The sequence below is a fragment of the Eleutherodactylus coqui genome, chromosome 6 (genome assembly GCF_035609145.1).
Source record: "Eleutherodactylus coqui strain aEleCoq1 chromosome 6, aEleCoq1.hap1, whole genome shotgun sequence".
NCBI classification, from domain to species: domain Eukaryota; kingdom Metazoa; phylum Chordata; class Amphibia; order Anura; family Eleutherodactylidae; genus Eleutherodactylus; species Eleutherodactylus coqui.
Window position 1 is genome coordinate 82,365,616 of NC_089842.1, and position 26,444 is coordinate 82,392,059.

Below are 26,444 nucleotides of genomic sequence, written 5' to 3' on the forward strand. Positions count from 1 at the left end.
AGACGTGACTTAGTCATACAGAATGAATGAAATGTGAGGCAAGAATGTGAGAATGTTTATTTACTCATGAAAACAAAATAAGAAACATTGTCATGTGTATTGGTCGTTATATGAGACATTATATATAGTAGTGATTATAGGAAAAGTCCAAATAGTGGCCATTGTAGGATATGTTGTCGCGTGTAGTAGGCATCATAAGATACGTTATCATTTGTTGCCATCATTGTAAGGTATGTTGCCATATGTAGCTATCATTCTAGGATACTTTGTCATATCTAGTTGTCATGTGTAGAAAGTGTCATGATGCAGGTAATTATCCCTTTTGAGTGATAAGTCAAAGGAATAATATTATTCCTCTACATATATGAGCAAGGTCTGGTATCTTCTGCCCTCTTCATATTGTGCTACTCACCAAAATGCTAGGGCTGACCGACCTCTATGCTTCATCTTACTGTTACAGCTCTGCTCCCTCTGCACAGGGTCAATGTCAATATTTGGTCAAACAAGGCATACAAAAGAATCCACCATGCTTGAAAAGTCCAAAGATATCTGGATAAGTGTGTACTCTTGTCAATCCAAATGTAGGGTAGACAGATGGCTATTGGGACTGTGTCACACAAAGTTTATACAAAGTTCGAAAAGATAAGTTTGTACTGTGACTTTGTTCCCTGGGGTTAAGTTAAAGGTAGGAAAAACAGTAGTTTACTGTTATTATAGTACAGAAGATCAAGACTAAGGGCGAGCACCCACTGGCGTTTTTTTACCTGCGTTTTGCGTTTTGCGTTTTTCCTGCACAGGCATAGAGATAACATGTGTTCCTGTCCACTGGCGTTTTTTTTGCATTGCGTTTGCGTTTTTAACATAGGAACTGTCAGTTGCATATGTGTCCTTATTTTTCTCCTAATGCACCCATGAAAGTCAATGGAAATTAATGGAAAAGCCGCGAAAACGCCGCGAAAAACGCGCGGAAAAATCGTGGGAAACGCGTTTTTTACCCGCGGAAAACGCAAACGCCAGTGGGTGCTCGCCCTAAGGGTGCATAGACAGGGGCCTACAGTGATTATCACCTAAGGTCTACTACAAAAACGTTAAAATTCTGAGTATATTAACAAAAAAATATATGTGCCATTTACTAAAATCTCAAGATAATATATATCATATTCAGAGCAATGCTGCCATGAAGAGCGGATAAGTGTTTGACTGCACTGATCAGAATAATCCATGCATCTACAGAAGTGCATGAACAATAGTAGACTGTATACAAAGTAAGTATCCAAAATCTTCAACAATGTACGATCATACAGCTATAAGTAAGATCAGTAGTTGGCATAGATCCCTTCTTCTTCGTTCTCATCTGTTTCCTCTTCTTCTTTTAGTACAGCGGTGTAAACTTCTTTAGAATCCTCATTATCATTTTTATTCTGCAAAATATGGGAAGAGTCAAGGTTAACTTCAGAGTATGTCAAATATAGTATTTACTGTACATTTTATTTAGCATCCATAAAGATTTCGGCTAAGATTAGACCCCTGTGATTTTTTTGGGAGCATTTACATGGACTGAAATAGCACTGGTTGTCTAGCTACAGGGCGTGAGGGTCTCTGATGAACGTGTATTTCAGCCTCTCTCCAATGCACGTTCATTGGTTGCCGAGTCCAGTGAACTCACATAAGTGTGCGTGAGAGGTCTTCAAGTGAACACTCGCTGCTGAGGTCTCTGGTTGAACTGAACAGCCAGTGTTGCGGTCTCTCATTCTTCTCACTGGCAGGGACTTTCTTTTTGCATTTGTTATCAGAGGTATGCGAGTGTTCTTTTGAAGATCAGCAGGGACTGCTCAGTAAAGGATCGCTTACACATATTTATGTCTCTTCACAAATCAATGAGCGTCAAGTGAAAAGTCAAAATTTCAAAAAAAATCGTGAGTCAATCAGCATTCGGCGGAAGGCAGACGACGTACAAGCGCACACCTTCCTAAAACGCTGTTGGCTAGTCATTGAAAGACAAGATTACCTGTTTACACCTGATGATAATTAACCCCATAATAGAATCCAAGACAGCACAGCTCCATCAAACCCACAGGGTGGGACCGTCCAATGTGCACGCCACAGCAGGGAACCGGATCGCTCAGCCCCAAATCAGCACAGTAGATAAAGATGACCGTGGCAGCAGGAAGTGATGCAGTTAAAACTCCTTTATTCCTCCAAACACCATACGACGTTTCAATCAATAGTTTGATCTTTATCAAGTATCAAACTATTGATCGAAACGTCATATGGTGTTTGGAAGAATAAAGGAGTTTTAACTGCATCACTTCCTGTTGCCAGTCATCTTTATCTACTGTGATGATAATTAACCAGTGACTATTTTTAGGTGAGTTGAAACAAAGAGCTTACTGTTGCTTCTATCAAGGGACTATTTGGACAGCAGTTGTCCCATGTAAAGCTACTAGAGATGAGCGAACGTACTCGTCCGAGCTTGATATTCGTGTGAATATTACGGTGTTCGGGATGCTCGTTACTCGTAACGAGTACCACGCGGTGTTCCGGTTACTTTCAGTTTCCTCTCTGAGACGTTAGCGCGCTTTTCTGGCCAATTGAAAGACAGGGAAGGCATTACAACTTCCCCCTGTGACGTTCAAGCCCTATACCACCCCCCTGCTGTGAGTGGCTGGGGTGATCAGATGTCACCCGAGTATAAAAGTCGGCCCCTCCCGCGGCTCGGCTCAGATGCCGTGTGAGTTAGTGAGGGAAAGTGCTGTTCTATTGGAGTTGCTGTAGGGAGAGTGTTTGTAGTGAGTGTAGGCTTCAAGAACCCCAACGGTCCTTCTTAGGGCCACATCTACGTGTGTGCAGGCTGCTGTTAGCAGTGGAAATTTTTTTTTTTTTTCTCAAAATCGGCAGTGCAGAGCATTGCACCCGGTATTAGGGACAGAAGTGGTGCTTAGGCAGGGAGAGTGTTAGGAGTGAGTGTAGCCTTCAAGAACCTCAACGGTCCTTTCTAGGGCCAAATTTAACCGTGTGCAGTACTGTGCTGGCTGCTGTTAGCAGTGTTGCATTTTTTTTTTTTTCAAAAAATCGTCTGTGCAGAGCATTGCACCCTCCATTGATACTACAGGGACAGAATTGTGTAGGCAGGGCCACAACACAGTTATTGTTCATTGAATATCCGCAGTGGGGCCCTCCCTTTGCAAAAAAGCGAATTAATTATATTTGGCCTGCCTGTGTCAGTCCTAAGGTCTCCGTGTACGTGTGTGCTGCGTGGAGAACGTACAAAAATCAAACGCAACCAGCTACGGTTTACTGCAGGCTTGCGCCATTGTCTTTCCTGACTGGCAAATACCTGCTCTGCTAGAGTTAATAACTCTGCTACACTAAAGTTGTGTGACACTTTTTCAGGGCCACACCACAGTTATTAAACGTATTGTTCATTGAATATCCGCAGTGGGGCCCTCCCTTTGCAAAAAAGCGAATTAATTATATTTGGCCTGCCTGTGTCAGTCCTAAGGTCTCCGTGTACGTGTGTGCTGCGTGGAGAACGTACAAAAATCAAACGCAACCAGCTACAGTTTACTGCAGGCTTGCGCCATTGTCTTTCCTGACTGGCAAATACCTGCTCTGCCAGAGTTAATAACTCTGCTACACTAAAGTTGTGTGACACTTTTTCAGGGCCACACCACAGTTATTAAACGTATTGTTCATTGAATATCCACAGTGGGGCCCTCCCTTTGTAAAAAAGCGAATTAATTATATTTGGCCTGCCTGTGTCAGTCCTAAGGGCTCTGGGTACGTGTGTGCTGCGTGGAGAACGTAAAAAAAATCAGACGCAACCAGCTACGGTTGAGTGCAGCCTTGCGCCAATTTCTTTCCTGCCTGGGAAATCAAATCACTGGTAATACAGCATGCTGAGGGGTAGGGGTAGGCCTAGAGGATGTGGACGCGGCCGAGGACGCGGAGGGCCAAGTGAGGGTGTGGGCACAGGCCGAGCCAGTGCGGTGGCCAGGGGTAGAGGCAGGGCCAGACCGAATAATCCACCAACTGTTTCCCAAAGCGCCCCCTCGCGCCATGCCACCCTGCACAGGTCAAGGTGCTCTACGGTGTGGCAGTTTTTCACAGAGACGCCTGACGACCGACGAACAGTGGTGTGCAACCTTTGTCGCGCCAAGATCAGCTGGGGAGGCACCACCAACAGCATGCGCAGGCATATGATGGCCAAGCACCCCACAAGGTGGGACGATGCCCGTTCACCGCCTCCGGTTTGCACCACTGCCTCTCCCCCTGTGCCCCAACCTGCCACTGAGATCCAACCCCCCTCTGAGGACACAGGCACTACCGTCTCCTGGCCTGCACCCACACCATCACCTCCGCTGTCCTCGGCCCCATCCAGCAATGGCTCTCAGCGCAGCGTCCAGACGTCGCTAGTGCCACAGTTTGAGCGCAAGCGCAAGTACGACGCCACGCACCCGCACGCTCAAGCGTTAAACGTGCACATTGCAAAATTGATCAGCCTACAGATGCTGCCGTATAGGCTTGTGGAAACGGAGGCTTTCAAAAGCATGATGGCGTTCCCAGTCGCCACTACTTTTCCCGATGTGCCGTCCCAGCCCTGCACGACCACGTCTCCCGCAACATTGTACGCGCCCTCACCAACGCGGTTACTGCCAAGGTCCACTTAACAACGGACACGTGGACAAGCACAGGCGGGCAGTGCCACTATATCTCCCTGACGGCACATTGGGTGAATTTAGTGGAGGCTGGGACCGAGTCAGAGCCTGGGACCGCTCACGTCCTACCCACCCCCAGAATTGCGGGCCACAGCTCGGTGGTGGTATCTGCGGCGGTGTATGCTTCCTCCACTAAAGCACCTTCCTCCTCCTCCTCCTCCAACGCAACCTCTGTCTCGCAATCAAGATGTGTCAGCAGCACGTCGCCAGCAGTCGGTGTCACGCGGCGTGGCAGCACAGCGGTGGGCAAGCGTCAGCAGGCCGTGCTGAAACTACTCAGCTTAGGAGAGAAGAGGCACACGGCCCACGAACTGCTGCAGGGTCTGACAGAGCAGACCGACCACTGGCTTGCGCCGCTGAGCCTCCAACCGGGCATGGTCGTGTGTGACAACGGCCGTAAGCTGGTGGCGGCTCTGCAGCTCGGCAGCCTCACGCACGTGCCATGCCTGGCCAATGTCTTTAATTTGGTGGTTCAGCGCTTTCTGAAAAGCTACCCCCACTTGTCATACCTGCTCGGAAAGGTGCGCCAGCTCTGCGCACATTTCCGCAAATCCCACACGCACGCTGCCACCCTGCGGACACTGCAACATAGGTTTAATCTGCCAGTGCACCGACTGCTGTGCGACGTGCCCACACAGTGGAACTCTACGCTCCACATGTTGGCCAGACTCTATGAGCAGCGTAGAGCTATAGTGGAATACCAACTCCAACTTGCGCGGCGCAGTGGGAGTCAGCCTCCTCAATTATTTACAGAAGAGTGGCCCTGGTTGGCAGCCATCTGCCAGGTCCTTGGAACATTTGAGGAGTCTACCCAGGTGGTGAGCGGCGATGCTGCAATCATTAGCGTCACCATTCCTCTGCTATGCATCTTGAGAAGTTCCCTGCAAAGCATAAAGGCAGACGCTTTGCGCTCGGAAACAGAGCCGGGGGAAGACAGTATGTCGCTGGATAGTCAGAGCACCCACCTGTCTATATCTCAGCGCGTTGAGGAGGAGGAGGAGGAGCATGAGGAGGATGAGGAGGAGGGGGAAGAGACAGCTTGGCCCACTGCTGAGGGTACAGATGCTGCTGGGCTGTCATCCTTTCAGCGTGTATGGCCTGAGGAGGAGGAAGAGGAGGAGGAGGAGGATCCTGAAAGTGATCTTCCTAGTGAAGACAGCCATGTGTTGCGTACAGGTACCCTGGCACACATGGCTGACTTCATGTTAGGATGCCTTTCGCGTGACCCTCGCGTTGCACGCATTCTGGCCGCTACGGATTACTGGGTGTACACACTGCTCGACCCACGGTATAAGGAGAGCCTTTGCACTCTCATTCCCGAAGAGGAAAGGGGTTCGAGAATGATGCTATACCACAGGGCGCTGGTGGACAAACTGATGGTAAACTTCCCATCCGACAGCGCTAGTGGCAGAAGGCGCAGTTCCGAGGGCCAGGTAGCAGGGGAGGCGCAGAGATCAGGCAGCATGTACAGCGCAGGCAGGGGAACATTATCTAAGGCCTTTGCCAGCATTATGGCTCCCCAGCAAGACTGTGTCACCGCTCCCCAGTCAAGGCTGAGTCGGTGGGAGCACTGTAAAAGGATGGTGAGGGAGTACGTAGCCGATCGCACGACCGTCCTCCGTGACGCCTCTGCCCCCTACAACTACTGGGTGTCGAAGCTGGACACGTGGCCTGAACTCGCGCTGTATGCCCTGGAGGTGCTTGCTTGTCCTGCGGCTAGCGCCTTGTCAGAGAGGGTGTTTAGTGTGGCTGGGGGAATCATCACGGATAAGCGTACCCACCTGTCAACCGACAGTGCCGACAGGCTTACACTCATCAAGATGAACAAAGCCTGGATTTCCCCAGACTTCTCTTCTCCACCAGCGGACAGCAGCGATACGTAAGCAATACGTAGGCTGCACCTGCGGATGGAAGCATCGTTCTGTATCACCATCCAAAACGGGGACATTTCTGCTTCATCAATCTGTGTCTAATATTCCTCCTCCTCCTCCTGCTCCTCCTCCTGAAACCTCACGTAATCACGCTGAACGGGCAATTTTTCTTAGGGCCACAAGGCTCACTCATATAATTTTTCTAAACAATTTTTATATGTTTTAATGCTCTTAAAAGCGTTGAAACTTTAACTTGAACCAATTTTTCGTTAAACTGGGCTGCCTCCAGGCCTAGCCACATTAACCAAAGCGATTAATGGGTTTCACCTGCCCTCTTGGTTGGCCATGGCCAATTTTTTGGATGTACATTAGTACTGTTGATACAGCTATTTTTGTGGGCCCTCGCCTTCAGTGTAATCAAATGAATTTTTAGCCCACCTGCATTACAGCTGATGTTACATCCGCTGTGTTGGGCATTGCAATGGGATATTTTTATGTACCGCCGGTGGGTTCCAGGGAGCCACCCATGCTGTAGGTGCACACGGAGTTTAACCTACATCTGTCCACTTGTAAAGAACCCCAGTCTGACTGGGGCATGCAGTGTGGGCCGAAGCCCACCTATATTACGCACGACATTACTACCTCAGCTGTGTTGGGCAATGCAATGGGATATTTCTATGTACCGCCTGTGGCTTCCTGGCACCCACCCATGCTGTGGGTCCACAGGGAATTATAAATGCATCTGTTTCCACTTGTAAAGAACCCCAGTCTGACTGGGGCATGCAGTGTGGGCCGAAGCCCACCTGTATTAAACATGACATTACTACCTCAGCTGTGATGGGCACTGCAATGGGATATTTTTATGTACCGCCGGTGGGTTCCAGGGAGCCACCCATGCTGTCGGTCCACAGGGACTTCACAATAGGGAGTTGTACCTGCCTGTGTCTATGAATTAAAAACCGCGGTCTGACTGGGGCATGCAGACACCTTGACAGAATGAATAGTGTGTGGCACATAGGTTCCCCATTGCTATGCCCACGTGTGCAGCTCCTGATGGCGGTGGCACAGGATTCTATTTCTCATTGCTTCTGTACAGCATTGTGGGCTATCGCCCCGCCCCTTTTAAAGAGGGTCGCTGCCTAGCCGTGCCAACCCTCTGCAGTGTGTGCCTGCGGTTCCTCCTCATGGCAGACGCACTTCTAAATAGACATGAGTGTGGCGTGGCATGAGGGCAGCTGAAGGCTGCACAGGGACACTTTGGTGTGCGCTGTGGGGGGGAGGGGGGGGCGGTTGGGCAGCATGTAAGCCCGGAGAAGTGGCAGTGGAGTGTCATGCAGGCAGTGATTGTGCTTTGTTGGAGGTAGTGTGGTGCTTAGCTAAGGTATGCATTACTAATGAGGGCTTTTCAGAAGTAAAAGTTTTTGGGAGGGGGGGGGGCCCACTCTTGCCGCTATTGTGGCTTAATAGTGGGACCTGTGAACTTGAGATGCAGCCCAACATGTAGCCCCTCGCCTGCCCTGTCCATTGCTGTGTCGTTCCCATCACTTTCTGGAATTGCCCAGATTTTCACACATGAAAACCTTAGCGAGCATCGGCGAAATACAAAAATGCTTCGGTCGCCCATTGACTTCAATGGGGTTCGTTACTCGAAACGAACCCTCGAGCATCGCGGTAATTTCGTCCCGAGTAACGAGCACCCGAGCATTTTGGTGCTCGCTCATCTCTAAAAGCTACCCTTAGGGCATCTACCCACTAGCGTTTTTTTTAACGCTGCGAAATCGCTGCGTTTTTTTTTACTGCAAATGTCAATGGGACTTTCTAATGTTAAAATCGCATCACACAAAAATCGCAAGTTTGCGCTTCTGTGATTTTTTTGTGCGATGCGATTTTAACATTAGAAAGTCCCATTGACATTTGCAGTAAAAAAAACGCAGCGATATTGCAGCATTAAAAAAGCGCTAGTGGGTAAAAGCCCTTAGTAAGGAATGGGAAGTGTCAGACTGGCTCATTAGAGTACCACTTCTGGTTGACTTTATGCTTTGGCTCAATAATAGGTCACAAATATTCAGCAGGAGACTACTTCATTTGGAGGTGACTTTGAAGTTGATCAAATGTGACTAGGGCTTACTGCTTATGCGTCACATTTAACCTATTAGATTATATTGATATGTCCTTCATGTACAATGATGACGACAACGCTTACAATGCCATTAAAAGGATTTTCTTTGTGGATTTATTACCTGCTTGTTCAGTGTCTGCACACAGCAAATCCTGATGATTTACATCCTGGGAAGTCTTTACACTAGATACTATGGCATTATTTGATGTAGGTTAAACTATCTGTCCCAGTGTAGCATTAGAGCACAGAGAAAGCTCTTAGGGTTCAGTCAGACGGCGTTTATTCGCGCGTAAAAAATATCGCACTGCGCGTGTAAAAAAAACAACGCGTGACCACGTCCATTGCCACCCATATGTTCTATCTTTTGCAGGTGCGAATTTTATGCGCATGTAAAAATCAGACATCTGACCGCTGCCATTGAAAAACATTGGTTCTATATAGATGCGAATCGCAAACGCAATAAAGATGCGCACATAAAAACGCCCATCTCATTGAGGGCCTTAGAGGTATATCTGTCCACAAGCCTACTGCTCCTTCAGTTATAACAAGCAGAATTGAGAATGTAGCTCTTGTAAATAATATATATTACTCAGGATTAGAGATGAGCGAGCGTACTCGCTAAGACAAACTACTGGAGCGAGTAGTGCTTACGCGAGTACCTGCCCGCTCGTCTCTAAAGATTTGGGTGCCACAGGGGGCGAGAAGGAGCTCTCCTCCCCCCCCCCCCCCCCCCCGCTCCTCCCTGCTCACTCCCGCAACTCACTGCTTTTCCCCGCCGGCACCCGAATCTTTAGAGACGAGTGGGCAGGTACTCGTTTAATGCACTACTTGCTCGAGTAGTTTGCCTTAGCGAGTACGCTCGCTCATCTCTACTCAGGATCAAGATATGTATTGTAATGTATCTACCACGTTGCTCAAGTCTTTATTTAGCAGCAATATGCTGGAGAAAGATCTGCCCAAAGTATTTAAAGGTGCATACTTATTAATATGTTTGGCACGTCTTTTGCTGTCCGTGCGCCAGAAATAATGAAGTTATTTAGCTCTGCAGGAGAAGCTGATTGATTATTATAGCTATGCATGAATTAAAACCGTTAAAGTCAGAGCGTTTCAAACGGTCAACATTATAATTAAGCAAATTTCTCTGCATTCATTTCATCTGTCAAATATGTGGGAAATACAGCTTTGCAGGTAGGAAATCGTTGTGTGAAGCAAACTTTTTCACATACTTGCTCATCGCCATATAGAAATGAATGTGCATCTTGGTATGTCTCAAAAATATAGTAGGAATAAATAGGGTTAATTATACAACTAATAATCTGGTACCTGGAACCTCGAATTCATGTAATGATTTTCTGACTCCTGAAATGGAGAACAAAACATAGAAAATTAAAAACTCAGTATATTTAGTGCAAAGATAAACAAGAATCTACTGAATAGAATGACCAGATAGTTGATCATTTTCAAATGAATACATAAAGCTGTCTCGTCTTCATACAAGGCAATTTTCTCATTATGGAATCTGTCAGCTGGAACAGGCTGTCCAGACTGCAGCCATGATGCTATAGAGCAGGAGGAGCTGAGCAGATTGATGTATAGTTTAATGGGGAAAGATTTAGTATAACTTGTATTTTATTCATTTTTATCTCTGTACATTCTGATTTGAACAGTCCAATGGGCGGTCCTATCAGTGACTGGCAGCCATCTGTGTAGGACTGTACATACAGGGGTAGCTGCCAATCACTTATAGCTCCACCCACTGGACTGTTCAGTTCAGAAAGTACAGAAGTTTTAATGAATAAAGTCCACTCAACTCCTCCCGCTCTATAACATGTTGTCTGCAGTTTGGACAGCATGTTCCGGCTGACAGACTCCCTTTAAGTATGTGACACAGATTTTAAAGTAGCCTTCCAGTTTTGAGACAAAGTTCTGTCCTGAGACCAGAGGGGAAGGTGGGTATATAACCTGCAGATGCTTTTCTCTACTGTCCCTCCAATCAGCCAGTTCAGGGTCCTTTTTTTGGGGGGCATCCAAGATGGCCAGCACAGTCGTTAACAAATACACTATGGGGATTAGATATTCTAGTGTTAGACTATTAATGCATTATACCTGCTCTCTGATTGGCCAGAGCTGCTCATGTAATCAACACTGGCGAATTACAGCAGTGCATAGTGTGCATTTGGTAGTTAGAAAATTGCTGCAGCCAGAGTCGTAACTTGAAGCTCCTGGGCACCAATGCAAAACCTGTAACAGGGCCCCCAACTATAATGCTTTATTCATAGTACTGGGCTTCCTAAATGGAGAAAAGAGGCCCTATGGGCCCCCTAAGGCTCCTGGACCCAGGTGCAACCATTTCCCTTGTATCCCCTATAGTTACGCCCCTGGCTGCAATGGGCCCATCTGAAAACAGGTACCAAAGCTAGTGGGATGGTAGAGAAAAACTACTGCAGATAAAATAACCCCCTACCCCTCCTGTCCTGGGTCAAAATTTTGGCCCAAATGTATAAATCCAATCAATCAACACTCTGTGGCCCCCTGATGGTGTTCTTAAAAGGATAACTCCCAGCAGAGCTTCAACAACAAAAAAAAGCCACTCACTGTAATCTGGAATTCATATTTTTTATTCCAGCATCAGGGTTATACACACAGGCCACAGGGGTTTGTAGGTAATGTAGTCTGCGTGTAATCTGCACAGGGATGAAGAACCTGTGTTGACGTCACTGTCATGTGATCACGGGCGGAGCATGTAACTCACTCAGGATGAAGGACCTGTGATAATGTCACCATCACGTGATCAGTGGCAGAGCATGTAACTCCCTCACTCTGGATGAAGGACCTGTGATGATGTCACCATTGTGTAATCAGGGGCAGAGCATGATGGTAATGTCATCATAGGTCCTTCATCCCGAGTGCCGTGTTGCTTGTGATCCCTGTTGTATTGGATGAAGAATGTATGTAGCAGAGCTGTATGTGATGTACATGTAGCAGAGCTGTGTGTGGGACATGCATGTAGCACAGCTGTGTGATGCATTGTACCACCAGAAACACTGGTACTATAATTTGCTAATAATTACTAGTCAAAAAACTAATGATCACCTGCCTGTGAGTGAGTTATATGCTCCACCCCGATCATATGATGACAACGTCATCAAAGGTCCTAAATCATAAAACATGCAGAGCTTGAAAGCAGCCATGTGCTTACAGGACCTATGATGATGTCACTGTCATGTGATCAGTCACCTGTGTGAGAGGAGTCCGGGGTCACATGACCAGGGGGCGATCAGTGTGTGCAGGACACTGCTGTGGCGGTTGTGATCCCTGTTGTATGGGATGAAAAATGTATGTAGCAGAGCTGTATGTGACGTACATGTAGCAGAGCTGTGTGTGTGACATGCATGTAGCAGGGCTGTGTGTATGTGACATGCATGTAGCAAACCTCTGTGTGTGTGTAAAGTGCTTGTACCACAGCTGTGTGTGTGACATGCATGTAGCAGAGCTGTGTGGCACATTGCACCACTAGAAACACTGGTGCTATAATTTCCTAATAATTGCTAGTACTAATGACCAACTATCTGTGAGTGATGTGTGACTGAGTGATGATGAGTGATTGTATGAGTTGCAAGTGATGATGTCACCAACATATGATCAGTCACCATGTCTGAGCCCCGCCCCTGATCACATGATGATGACGTCATCACAGGTTCTAAAACATACGAAGCCTGACAGCAGCCATGTGCTTACAGGACCTGTGATGATGTCACCGTTATTTGATATGGAGTGGAGCTGCGAATGTACTGCATTCCGAACTCACCCATAGGGATGTATGTGCATAATATGTGGTAAAATAGAACATGCTGCATTTTTTCATGTGCGTAGTATATGCAATAAATATACAGAACAATGAAAATCAATGTACTTTTAGTGGCGCCATTCACCACATACTATGCACATGTATACTGCGTGTAATATAGAATTCAATATGTTCGTGTGAGCCTGGCCTTAGTTATGCTACATATGTAAATTGATATGTTATTTTTCCTTCACCTCGTATAAAACAGCCTCACAAACGTCCTTCTTGTCCTTCGTTGTATGATACCGCACCATCCCATCATTAGTACTCATATTATCATGTTTAGTGCCCGTCAATATGTAAGTGTTTTGTTTTAATGTTTTCTTTTCTTGGGATCTGAAAAAAGCATAAAAACAGCAAATGTATAACAAGAATAATTATAATATAAATATAAAATGTATAACAAGTATCATTAATTTGTAACAGACATCAGTCTACAATAGAGTGCCCAGATAAACAGATCCAGAGGTTCCCATAAACAATGCCAAAGGCCTCTTTTAAGGCCTTAGTCAGACGGGCGTTTTTTTCGCGCGATTTGCGCATGCGCATGCGATTTGCGCATATATAGAACCAATGGTTCACTATGGTATCGGTCACATGTCTGCTTTTTATGCGCATATGCGAAAAATTATAGGACACGACGATTCGCAGATCGCGCCTATCTGCGTTCTGCGTTTTATGTGCGCACCAAAATCATTTTTTTCGCCGGTCAGACGAAATTTCATGCGCATTTTGATGCGCACGGCGATTTTTCTCCGGTCAGACGGGCGTTTTGCTGCGACGATTAACGCGGCTAGGTGCAGATTTTTCCCGCGATTTTTCGCCTCCGGTCACGCGATTTGTGCATGCGCATGCGACATGCGATGCGCAAATCGCGCGAAAAAACGCCCGTCTGACTAAGGCCTTAACAGTGCAAGTAGAAGAGTATTCACAAAAATATTGCTAGAAGGTCAAAAAGTGAGGCTATATTCACACGGGCGAACGCGATATCAGGCCAAGAAATCTGGTTTGATATCGTGCTTGTTACCATGCAAAAATGCCTCGCATCACTGACATTGAAATTGCCATCCTCCAGCTCATCATAGGATTGGAGAGTGCTTCCCAGTAATTGGAGGCATCACATCGCACTCGCATGCACATCGCATAGTATGCAATGGGTTTGATCAATTGAAAACAATGTTCAATGTGTTCCACGAGACGGGAAAAATAGAACATGCAGCAATATTTTTTACCTGGCAGCATCGCTGTGAACAAAACATCTCTCATGTGTATGACTGCATTCAAAAGAATGGAGTTTATATCCACGCGAGTTTTGTGTATCTCACAGCTCACAAAACTTGTCTGAGATTAACGCTCATGTGAATGTCGCCTAAACTGTGCCCAGATAAATAATGCAAGCTATACATGCCCGCATTAGCAGTGGGCAGATACTATGAAAAGCCCTCTTAGAGCGCCAATGCCAGTCTGCACAAGAGGGTGGAAATCTAAGGTGAAATCCAAGTGCTGTGGGAGGTCAGCAATGTACCACATGTGCCCACATCACCACCAATTTGCTCCCTGTAGATGTTTTTGCCTATAAATGGTGTCCGTTTTCACATATTCACTACTGCTAGGATTGGAGAGCTGGGTATTATATAGAGAAAAGTGGAATAAAAAGCAAGAACAAACTATGAAGCGGTTTACTCTGAATATAGCGGGGCGCTTCCCTCTGCAACATAGTAACTAGTGAGGGAAATAACTCGGCATATGCAGCAAACCTCATACAGAAGTGAGCACTACAGTATATCAAAAATCAATTTTAGACCCAAAATGATAAACTGGAGGCAAATATGGAATCTGTGTTTTATATACCTGCACCTTATACTGTATGCTTGTATAGTGCATAGTTGCGCTTTATATATAGTAACTGCACAGTATATACCTGCACTTTATATATAGTACCTGCACAGTATATACCTGCACAATATATATAGTACCTGCACAGTATATACCTGCACTTTATATATAGTACCTGCACAGTATATACCTGCACTTTATATATAGTATCTGCACAATTCATACCTGCACTTTATATATAGTACCTGCACAATATATACCTGCACTTTAAATATATAGCACCTGCACAGTATATACCTGCACTTTATATATAGTACCTGCACAGAATATACCTGCACTTTATATATAGTACCTGCACAATATATACCTGCACTTTATATATAGTACCTGCACAACATATACCTGCACTTTATATATAGTACCAGCACAGTATATACCTGCACTTTATATATAGTACCTGCACAGTATATACCTGCACTTTATATATAGTACCTGCACAGTATATACCTGCACTTTAAATATAGCACCTGCACAGTATATACCTGCACTTTATATATAGTACCTGCACAGTATATATCTGCACTTTAAATATAGCACCTGCACAGTATATACCTGCACTTTATATATAGTACCTGCACAGTATATACCTGCACTTTATATATAGTACCTGCAAAGTATATACCTGCACTTTATATATAGTACCTGCACAGTATATACCCGCACTTTATATATAGTACCTGCACAGTATATACCTGCACTTTATATATAGTATCTGCACACAATATATCTGCACTTTATATATAGTACCTGCACTTTTTGATTGCAAAGACTGCACCGATAATACAGAGTATCAGGAAAGCAAGAATTCCTCCAGCAATCAGAGCAGGCTGTGTCCAATTCACTATGAAAAAAACGTGAACAGGTATTACTGTGTATCAGCTTCTATTCGCTACCGAAAACTGAATGGACACAATTTTAGAAGAAACTTTATCTATAAATGATCAGTCCTAGCAGATTCAACACGTGCTCAAAATTCAGTGTATACACAAGAAGCCCTAACACATATTCTGTATGAGATGTAATGCAGGAACCAACTTGCCAGGTTACACTTGTGCATGCCAGCCACCAGCAGGCATTAGGGTGTCTAGTAGAGCTGACATACACGCAGTGCTTCACCTGGTGGTCGCAGCATGAAGATCAATGACCTTTGGAATTCATTAAAATTTCAGCCAGCACTGTATTTCCATAGATTACGCTGGATTTCCATTGCAGTGTCTATAGAAGTATAATTTGCTGCACTCTTTGCTGAGAGAACATGATTATTCCTACATAGTAAGAGCTTTGCTTTTCATTCCCTAAGTACATATATAAACTGTATATATCTTTCTGCAATCTTTTCTTGATTTCAATGGTTTTGTTTTCACTGGCGGGATTCTTGCACGATAGTACTGCAAAATTTAAACGGTTAAAAAAAAAGTTTTGTAATGGTTCATGTGCAAAAACGATCAGTTGCAGCTAGTGTATTTGCGCACGCACCCATCTGTTTTAACGCTAATAGGAAGCAGATAGGGTATGACAACAGAAGGACAAAATGTGATTGTTCTCAGTAAGAGAAACCAAGTAATATGGTAGATACGATACCTTTTTAATGGTTGACAAAAAGAGGTGTTACAGCAAGTTTTCAAACCTACTTAGGCCTTAGTCAGACAAGCGTTTTTAGCCGCGATTTGCGCATGCGCATGCGTCCGGCGATTTTATAAAACCATTGCTTTGCAATGGTATCGGACACATGAGCGCTTTTTATGCGCTCGTCCGATAAATTATAGAACAAAAAATCGCAGATCGCACCTATCTGCGATCTGCGATTCCTGTTGCGCTCAATGGGGCCGGCGGCAGCAGCGCCGACCCCACTGAGAACATATAGAAGACAAATCATTCTTCTCTGCCACAGCTGTTACAGCTGTGACAGAGAAGAACGATGTTTGCCCATTGAATTCAATGGAGCGGCAATACAGCCGCTCCATTGAAAGCAATGGGCTGCCGGCGTGCGCGGGGTGAATTGTCGGGAAGGGGTTAAATATATAAGCCCTTCCCTGCAATTCATCCTAAAATGTGTTAAAATAAAAAAAAATTGTATACTCACCTTTCCGCTGCAGCCGGAGTCCAGCCGCGGCCGCTGTCAGTTCTCCTGAACTGCTTCTCGGCACTATTCAGCCGGCGGGGCTTTAAAATCCCCGCCTGCTGAATGATCTGCCTTTGATTGGTCACAGCCCTGACCAATCAGAGGCCGGTTTCACTCACACACCCATTCATGAATTCATGAATGGGTGAGTGACTGCTGCCTCTCAGCGCTGAGCCAATCAGGGGCAGGTCTTACTCACATCCATTCATGAATTCATGAATGGGTGTGAGTGAGGCATGCCTCTGATTGGCTCAGCGCTGAGCCAATCAGGGGGCAGGTCTGACTCACACCCCCTTCACACCCACTGCAGGACGGCCGCACGGAGCTCCGGCTGCCGGGAGAAGGTGAGTATACAATTTTTTTTTATTTTAACACATTTTAGGATGAATTGCAGGGAAGGGCTTATATATTTAAGCCCTTACCGACAATTCATCCCGGGCTCGCCTGCAGCGCATTGCTTTAAATGGAGGCGGCTCTATTGCCGTCTCCATTGAATGCAATGAGCTGGACAGCTCCGGCCCGTTTCTAATGAAACGCGGCTAGGAGCAGATTTTCGGGCGATTTGCGGGCGACTTGCGCGCACCGGTCACGCGATTTGCGGATGCGCATCCGTCATGCGATCCGCAAATCGCGCGAAAAAACGCCCGTCTGACTAAGGCCTTAGGGGTCTTTCTCAGGCTTAATAGAATAGATCTATATATGCTTCTTTGAGCTACTTCATTCTTCCTGAGGAAGAACCCACAGTAGGTTTGAAAGCTGGCTATAGCATCAAGTTTATTTGTCAGCCATTAAAAGCTATCATATCTACAAGATCACTTTGTTTCTCTTAGGCCGTGTTCACACGTATCACATAGCTTGCGGGCTGTTATTGCATATGGACTGTTGTCGCCCATCGACATGTACTATCTTAGCGTGCATGTGTGCGTAATATGTGCCAAGATAGAACATGCTGTGATTTTTCTTCTGCGTGTATTTTGCACAGTTCATGTTAGCGGTAACATAGCCGCCTAAAGGAGATTGGTACAGCGTATTACGAGGGAAGGTAACGCTATACCGACATGCTCGTGTGAGTCCGGCCTAACTGAGAAAAATCACATTTTGCTCTACTGGCTAAAACAGTAAAAAAGTTTTTTCTTTTTACCTAATAGAAGGAGATTCATACTGACTGCCAGGGACCTGAGCAGAAGAAGGAGAGAGAAGAGCTTGGCCGAATGTTTGTGAGCTTAGTTAAGCTGCAGCCAAACAACTGTAGCAGCAACTTATCTCTATTGGTACAAAAGGATCGGGTGTTGAACTTCAACATCCCGATCCTTCTTTGCCCACCCAACATCATCAGTCTGAGGAGAGTTGAGCTGCCCCCAAATGCATTAGTGAGGCATCCAGCCCCTCTGTAATCAGCATGTTCGGACAACCAAACCTGGTGAAGAATAATACACCTACTTATGACAATGTGAAATGTATTATGTGAAAGTCAACTAAAAATTAAATGTATGTATTATCTTAATACCAATCTCTGAAGAACTTGACTCGTTTAGAAATCTAATTTTCAAATACCCCGTTAGCATATTTGCAGCTAGTAGAGGGAGGTCACCTGTTTAGAATAACTTTAGCCAGATGAGAGAGGGGCATCAGAGAGCATCTCTTGCTCTACATCTGCATGCATTACATGGACAGCACACTGAATTCAATGGGGACAATGTAAGGCCTTATATCCTCTATGGTGGTGCAGATGCTCCCTGAGGTTGCCAGCAGACTAGCAATGGGGGACCCTTCCAACCAAAACGGGTTTCCAAATTGGCCAACCATTTTAAAGAGTATAGCTTATATTACCATGTAAAAGGAGATTGGATAGCTCAGTTCCTCCCTTATTCCTTGCAGAGCACCAGAATTTGCCAGGGGAAAAAGTTATAGTTCCTTCAATTGTGGCCAATGTTGTGCTTCCATTTGTAGAAGTGGTCATTGTATATCCATCCACTGTCTGATTTATTGGGTGATCATTAACGCCCCAGATGATAGCCACGGAGGAGTTGTAAGTCAGCACCACACATTGGCAATATAGGACTCTCAGATTCTGTGTGCAGTGGGATTCCAGAAGAATTTCTGGCTTGTCTAGTAGGAAACAAAAAGGAAGAGAATATCACTACATCCTCATTGACATGAGTGTATTATCCTTGTGATTAGTAGTCCATATTTTGGATGCACCACCTGGACCTCTGCAAGTTCTGCTGAGCCGAACTTGGGTGATGTTCACACGGGGCAGACCGCCTGCAGAAGACATTCCTCAGCAGATCCACAGCGCAAAATCCACATCAAAAACTGCATCATTTGGTGAAGATTTTGACATGGTTTGGCTCGAAATTCACTCCTGCATTTGAGGAGCTGGAATCCGCACCGTAGAAAATTGACATGCTGCGGACTTAAATTTCGCATAGCGGCTCCATTTCTGCAGAAGAATTTTTCAGTGTGTGGAGGAAATTTTGAAAATCTCCTCCACATTTCTGCTAATGGAAATACTGCAGATTTTTCATATGGGGGGTCCGAATGGCAAATTCCCCACAAGTCCACCTCGTGTAAACATAGCCTAACAAATCGGAAGTATCTTTTCTGAGAACTCTGAATCGTGTTTTTCCTCTGTTGATCCTATGAATAAATGGAGAACTGGATGCAAGCAGCTGAGGGGTGTCCTGCACCGTCCGATACCGCCTAATCAGTGCTGATAGTGTAGAGAACACCCTGTGACAAATAGAATAGTAACTGTTTACAATGTTTAACGTATGGTAAAAGTGACACATTATCTTCATTCTGTGGGTCAGTATGATTACGGCGTTACTAAATTCATATAGTTTTTATTACGTTTTACTACTTTAAAAAAATAATAATAATAATTAGGAAACATTTGCTTTTTGTTGCCATATTCTGACCCCATACATTTTTATTTTTCCTTTGATGAGGATGCATGCAGCTGTAGTTTTGTGCAGTGAGCTGTATTGGTACCAATGCGGAGTACATACTACTATTTGATCACTTTTTGTTCACTTTTTTTAATTGGCAGTGTGACAAAAAGCTGCATTTCTGACATAACAGATATTTTTTTCTTACAGCATTTGCTATGCAGGATAAATGTAATTTTTATTTTTTTTTTTACTTTTACAAACACAGCAAAACCAATTATGTTATTTTTCTATTGTTTTGAATTTTTTATATGACAAAATAGGAAAAGGATATTTTGGTCTAGGTTTTTTTTGTAATATTTAAAAAATCTTTATTGAACTTATTTTTACTTTGATTTTGTCTGATTGCTTCTATAATACACTGCAATACTTAAGTATTGTAGTACATATATTGTACTTTAAGGGCTCAGTCAGACGGGCGTTTTTTCGCGCAATTTGCGCATGCGCATGCGTCCGGCGATTTTTTAAAACCATTGCTTTGCAATGGTATTGGACACATGAGCGCTTTTTATGCGCTCGTCCGATAAATTATAGAACAAAAAATCGCAGATCGCACCTATCTGCGATCTGCGATTCCTGTTCTCTTCTGTATATGCGCTCAGCAGCGCCGACCCCATTGAGAACATATAGAAGACAAATCATTCTTCTCTGCCACAGCTGTAACAGCTGTGGCAGAGAAGAACGATGTTTGCCCATTGAATTCAATGGAGCGGCAATACAGCCGCTCCATTGAAAGCAATGGGCTGCCGGCGTGCGCGGGGTGAATTGTCGGGAAGGGGTTAAATATATAAACCCTTCCCTGCAATTCATCCTAAAATGTGTTAAAATAAAAAAAAATTGTATACTCACCTTTCCGCTGCAGCCGGAGTCCAGCCGCGGCCGCTGTCAGTTCTCCTGAACTGCTTCTCGGCACTATTCAGCCGGCGGGGCTTTAAAATCCCCGCCTGCTGAATGATCTGCCTCTGATTGGTCACAGCCCTGACCAATCAGAGGCCGGTTTCACTCACACACCCATTCATGAATTCATGAATGGGTGAGTGACTGCTGCCTCTCAGCGCTGAGCCAATCAGGGGGCAGGTCTGACTCACACCCCCTTCACACCCACTGCAGGACGGCCGCTCGGAGCTCCAGCTGCCGGGAGAAGGTAAGTACATATATATTTTTTATTTTTACACATTTTAGGATGCATTGCAGGTAAGGGCTTATATATTTAAGCCCTTACCGACAATTCATCCCGGGCTCGCCCGCAGCGCATTGCTTTCAATGGAGACGGCTGTATTGCCGTCTCCATTGAATGCAATGCGCTGGACAGCTCCGGCCCGTTTCTAATGAAACGCGGCTAGGAGCAGATTTTCGGGCGATTTGCGAGCGACTTGCGCGCACCGGTCACACGATTTGCGGATGCACATCCGTCATGCGATCCGCAAATCACGCGAAAAAACGCCCGTCTGACTAAGGCCTAAGGGTGCATTCACATAGACCAGAATATTTCAAAATACGCAGTTGAATATTTTGCCATGCAAATTTGCACCAAAATCTGCATTTCTCAAATGAGGATTTTGATGTAGATTTTCTATGGAATTAGGCCATTTGTAAAGCGGTGTCAAAATCCATGTTAGATATGCAGATTTTGGTGTGAATTTTTCAGTGTGGCAGACTTTGCCACTGCATGATGCAGAATGCTCAGGTATGTGTGAAAGCACCATTAGCATCAGCCTATTAAGCCCCACAGGCAGGTCTTAATGAGCTAAGATTCTTGGTAGACCTAGGAGCCCTTACAAGGCCCCAGACTGACATGACAACCCATTCAGCACCCCAGAATTGCATTTCAGGAAGGCAATGGGACACCGGAGGGGTCCCCTCAATTCAGCCAGCTGTTTAGAAGGCATAGTCAGTGCTAACTGCAGCAACTGAACAGTTACTTGGCTATGATCGTTGCCAGCAGTTGTTAGCTGTATGAAACTGCTGATAACTACCGGATAAGAAGCAAGCTTGACTCATGAACCCTCTTCATATTCACTGTGTAGACCAAAGATGTACAGTACTTGTACGTCATTGGTCATTAAAGGGGTTTTCCAGGGAAATACTATTTAACATAAGACCTCTGTGTTATTGCGGCACTGACAACATGCGCCCTGCTCAGCTGTTCCTTCGGGGTCCAGAGCGAAGGACCCCAGCCTATCAACTACCGATGACCTATCCTGATGATAGGTCATCAATATTATTTCCCTGAAAACCCCATTTAAGGGGTTAACTACTTTGTTTGCCGAGTATGATGTAAATCATATACTGTAAGAAGGGCAGTATACAGTATAGCAGAGAGAACAGGCCATGTACTCAACAGGTAGTCATCTATGGAGGAAGTCAAGTCAAAGGTTCTTGGGCAGCGTGAACCATCAAATCCTACAGAATATTTTAAAGGGAACTTCAACCTACTGTAGCATAGTAAGGCTGTACATGCTGTATGTAATTTTGTAGCAAAGAAGAGCTCAAGGTTTGGTATAGCAAATGGTTTAGTGAATCCTGCTCTGAGCAAGGGGTTGCACCCCATGACCCCAGAGGTCCCTTCCAACTCTACCATTCTACGATTCTATGAAATGTGGTTTCTGTATTTTGGGATGCAGCCATACAGAGTTAAATCTCAGATTAATTCCTGCTACATCTATATTAATAGTTAATCTATATTACCGTGCACAGGTAGTTTGTGAGTCGCGGAGCCTTCCATGTTGCTGGCTTTACACCAGATACCTTCAGGGGGCATCACTGCTCCTTCCAGCTTGGACACTGTCTTAGAGCCGTTAGAAGATTGATTTATGGAGAATCCAGATGTCTCAATGACGTCGGTGAAATCAGTGCTATGCCAGGTGATGTTTGCAGCTGGATTGGCAGTTGCCGCACATTCACAGTATAATGCACTCCGGCTCTTGTTGCAATGAGATTCCTGGATAATTTGTGGCGCTTCTAAAATTATAGAAAATTAAACATTTCACTAAATTAAACATATTAGTCCAAAAATATTGTGAAAGAAAATGAATGAACTGATAGATAATGAATCTGGCTACATGATGCTTTGTAATAGATACACAATTTCCATATTAGTTAATGGAAATCTCAAAATATCTAATTTATGATGAGTTTAATGACAAACTTAACATTGCTCAATGCCACAAAGTCAGCTCTATAACATCTGAAAAAATCAGCCATAGGCCGGTCTCAGAGGAGCTTATTGTACATGTTTGTAAGGCTCACTCCCATTAGCGCAATTTTACTGAGCATTATGCACAGTGCTGAAACCCTGTTGACTTGCATAAGGGTATTCAAACAAAAAACGAAAAAAAATCACAGAATTGGCCATGCAAGTCTATGGGAGAGTTACAAACACGCAGTGAATATGCATGATACATTCAGGAAGTAAACACACACACAAAAAATCACAATAATTACCAAAATATAAAGTTAGGGCTTAAAGCTTTGACAGATGAGTACATGTGCAAATACACTCACGGAGCGTATTTGCACATGAACAAGTCAAAAGTTTGCTTGTGGTCTTTAGGCCTCATTCACATGGGCGACAAAGTCACGCAATTTTGTCGCAATGCTACAAATCGCATGTATGTGAAGCCCACGTTTTCCAATGGGTTAATTCACATGTGCAATGTTTTGATGTGCCACAAAGACTTGGATCATCAAAAGGTGTGTTGTCTACCTGGCGCTCGAGTCCGACAGCACAATTTGGTTTGACAGATTACTGGGAGGGGCTGGTGAGGATCCAGCAATCATGGTACACATTGGCCCCAAAGACAAAATTAGTGGTCAATGGAGGACCCTCAAAAACTATTTCAGGGATCTAGGATCTAAGCTTAGAGTGAGGACCTCCAAGGTAGTTTTCTCGGAAATACTACCTATACCATGAGCCACACCAGAAAGGCAACAGGAGCTCAGGGAGTTAAACAAGTGGCTTCAGAATTGATGAAAGAAGGAGGGCTTTGGGTTCCTGGAGAACTGGGCTGACTTTGCTGTCAGCTACAGGTTCTACAGTAGGAATGGGCTGTATTTCAACAGGGAGGGTGCAGCTGTACTGGGGGAGAAGATGGGGTAAGCAAAAAGAGTAATAGGGGGAAGACAGTGTAGATGGTGACCTTGGACCAAGTATTGGGAATGGGGGTCGAGCGGGCTGAGGAGTTAGTACAGTTAGAACTGATAGAATAGCTAATAGGATCATAAGTAGCATCATAAATACAAAGAATAACAACAGCCATATAAATTGTATGGCAACAAATGCAAGAAGTCTGATCAGTAAAGTGGGTAAGTTTGAGGCAAGAATGTCTGAAGAAAATTACGACATAGTAGGAATAACTGAAATATGGCTCAATGTGCGATTGGGCGGTGAATTTACAGGGTTACAATCTCTTCAGAAGAGACTGTGGGAAACAGAAAGGGGGAGGGGCATGTCTGTGCATTAAATCCTACTTAATGCCGAAGCTACGGGAAGATATAGGTGTAGGAGAGGAACACGTGAAATCTCTGTGGGTAGAAATACAGGGAGGAAAAAATAACAAAATCCTGATAGGGATTTTCTTTAGGTCACCAAAAAGAAAAAAGAAACTGAAAACTTCTTATTAAGGCAAATAGAAGAGGTGTCAAACCGCAATGAAGCAATTATTATGGGAGACTTTAAATATCCAGATATAATATGGGAAGGCGAAACCTGCGAATCTCACAAGGGTGATAAGTTCTTGAGAACAATTAAAGGTAAGTACCTTACCCAACTTGTGCGGAAGCCAACTAGAGGGAGGGCCATCCTGGATATACTATTAACTAACAAACCGGATAGAATCATGTGGGTGCAGGTTGAGGGACACTTGAAAAATAGTGACCACAATATAGTTAATTTCCAACTGTCATTCAATAGGAAGCCTTATCAGGGACCGACAAAAAACAAAACTTTAGTAAAGCAAAATTTGATCAGCTCAGAACTACTATCGGTAACATTAATTAGAATAGCATTCTCAAAAATAATAGTACAGGCGACAAATGGGAGAAGTTTAAAAACATCCTAATTACCTCATGGAGCAGTTCATACCCTTTAAAAATAAAAGAACTACAAGTAGAAGGAAACCAATGTGGCTGGAGAAGACTGTAAAGGGGGTTATAAGCAAAAAAAAAAGAAAACGTTTATATTATTAAAACAAGAAGGCAGTAAAGAAGCACTAAAACCATACAGGGAAAAAAACAAATTATGTAAGGAAAAGATAAAATTTGCAAAGGAGGAGGTAGAGAGACTGATTGCTAAAGACAGCAAAAATAACCCCATATTATTTTTCAATTATATAAACGGTAAAAGGATTTGCAATGAGAGCACTAGCCATTTAACAAATGCAGGAGAAGATGATGAGGGAAAAGCTAATCGATTAAATAGTTTTTTTCTCAAGTGTATTCACGAAAGAAATGTCACGCGAGATGCAGGGGTTAAAATGCACCCCCACAAAATATCAGCTGCCTAAATAAGGAAGTGCAGAGTTGGTGAAAAAAGATTAAAATTGACAAATCGCCAGGCCCAGATGGAATACACTCAGGGGTTCTAAGGGAACTAAGTGATGTGATAGACAGACTGCTATTTCTTATATTTAGGGACACTGTTGAGACCAGGGTTGTACCACTGGATTAGCGTGTTGCCAATGTGGTTCCAATATATAAAAAGGGGTCAAGAAGGGAGCCTGGTAACTTTAGACCGGTAAGTCTCATTTAAATAATTGGAAAAATATTCAAAGGGTTTCTGAGAGATGCCATCCTGGAATACCTCAAGGAAAATACGGTAAACTTCCCGCATCAGCATGGGTTTATGAGGGGTTGATCATGTCAGACCAAGTTTGGTTCCGCAAAACACAGACCAAATATGGAGTTAAAATGTGCAGGTCTGAAAGCGGCCTTAAGGTTTAAACAGACGAGCGTACATCGCAATACACTTACTCCTATGTAATTTTTTTGTGCAGTGAATAAGTGTATTTGGCACAGGCACCGCTCGTTCATACAGGCAGGGGAGTCCCCCTACGCTTATTGAAATGGCTTTTACATGCGCGTGAAGATGTGCGTGTTTGCTCACCACCTATAGACCTTTATGGGGCTCTTTGGTACGCAAACACACAGAAGATAGAGCATGTCCTAATTGTTGCGCCCATTAATTTTTTTTTTTTATTTCCCAGACTGTATACGGAAATACATATATGAGACATACACCATCCTCCCTGCCTATCTCCACCCCTGGTGTGTACTCCACCAAAGATTATTGGGAGGACACTTGTAGGAGGTTATGAAGTTAACTGAAAATGCACAACAGTTTATAAATGCGTCCTATACAATAAGTCACACCACACTACATTTGACCACAGTTATCACTTATTACCATGAATTGTTAAGTTCTGGGACATGGAACCTTCTGTGTTGCTGGCTGTGCACCATATATCTCCAGATGGCATCCCTGCTCCTTCAAGTCTGGATATTGTCTTAGAGCCATTAGATGATGATTTTATGGAGACTTTTGTGGCATTTACATCTGTACCGTGCCAAGTGATATTCGCAGTAGGTTTAGCAATTACTGCGCACTCACAGTATATTGCATTGAGGATCCTCTTGCATTGAGAATTCTGGAGAATTTCGGGCTTATCTAAAATAGCAGGGAATAGGGTAATAGCTTAATAACAAAGATAAAATAGATAAAAGTTAAAGTTTCCATATCATGAGTATAAATTAGCAGGAGCTAGTAAGGCATGTACCCCAGATGCTAGATGCCAGGTGGAGCACAAAGTTACTATAATTTGCTCAGGTTATATACTGGGCTAGAGCAGCAAACTGGGTCCTTGCTATGTGTTTTCGCTGGAGTAGCCCTTGAAGGCAAGAGTGGAATTTATGGCTGTTTCTGG

General features: G+C 44.4%; 1 protein-coding gene across 1 annotated transcript in view; it reads right to left on the minus strand.

Annotated features, from left to right (window-relative positions):
- Positions 1–51: 51 nt before the first annotated feature.
- LOC136632282 (sialic acid-binding Ig-like lectin 5) overlaps positions 52–26,444 on the minus strand; it is a 46,416-nt gene continuing 20,023 nt past the window's right edge. Inside the window, exons 5-11 of the mRNA XM_066607059.1 lie at positions 25,928–26,188; positions 22,213–22,485; positions 18,404–18,682; positions 15,199–15,292; positions 12,750–12,891; positions 10,032–10,067; positions 52–1,421 (exon numbers count right to left, since the gene is read on the minus strand). Coding sequence (XP_066463156.1) covers positions 1,317–1,421; positions 10,032–10,067; positions 12,750–12,891; positions 15,199–15,292; positions 18,404–18,682; positions 22,213–22,485; positions 25,928–26,188 — 1,190 coding nt within the window. The 3' untranslated portion in view covers positions 52–1,316. The remainder of the gene's footprint in view (positions 1,422–10,031; positions 10,068–12,749; positions 12,892–15,198; positions 15,293–18,403; positions 18,683–22,212; positions 22,486–25,927; positions 26,189–26,444) is intronic.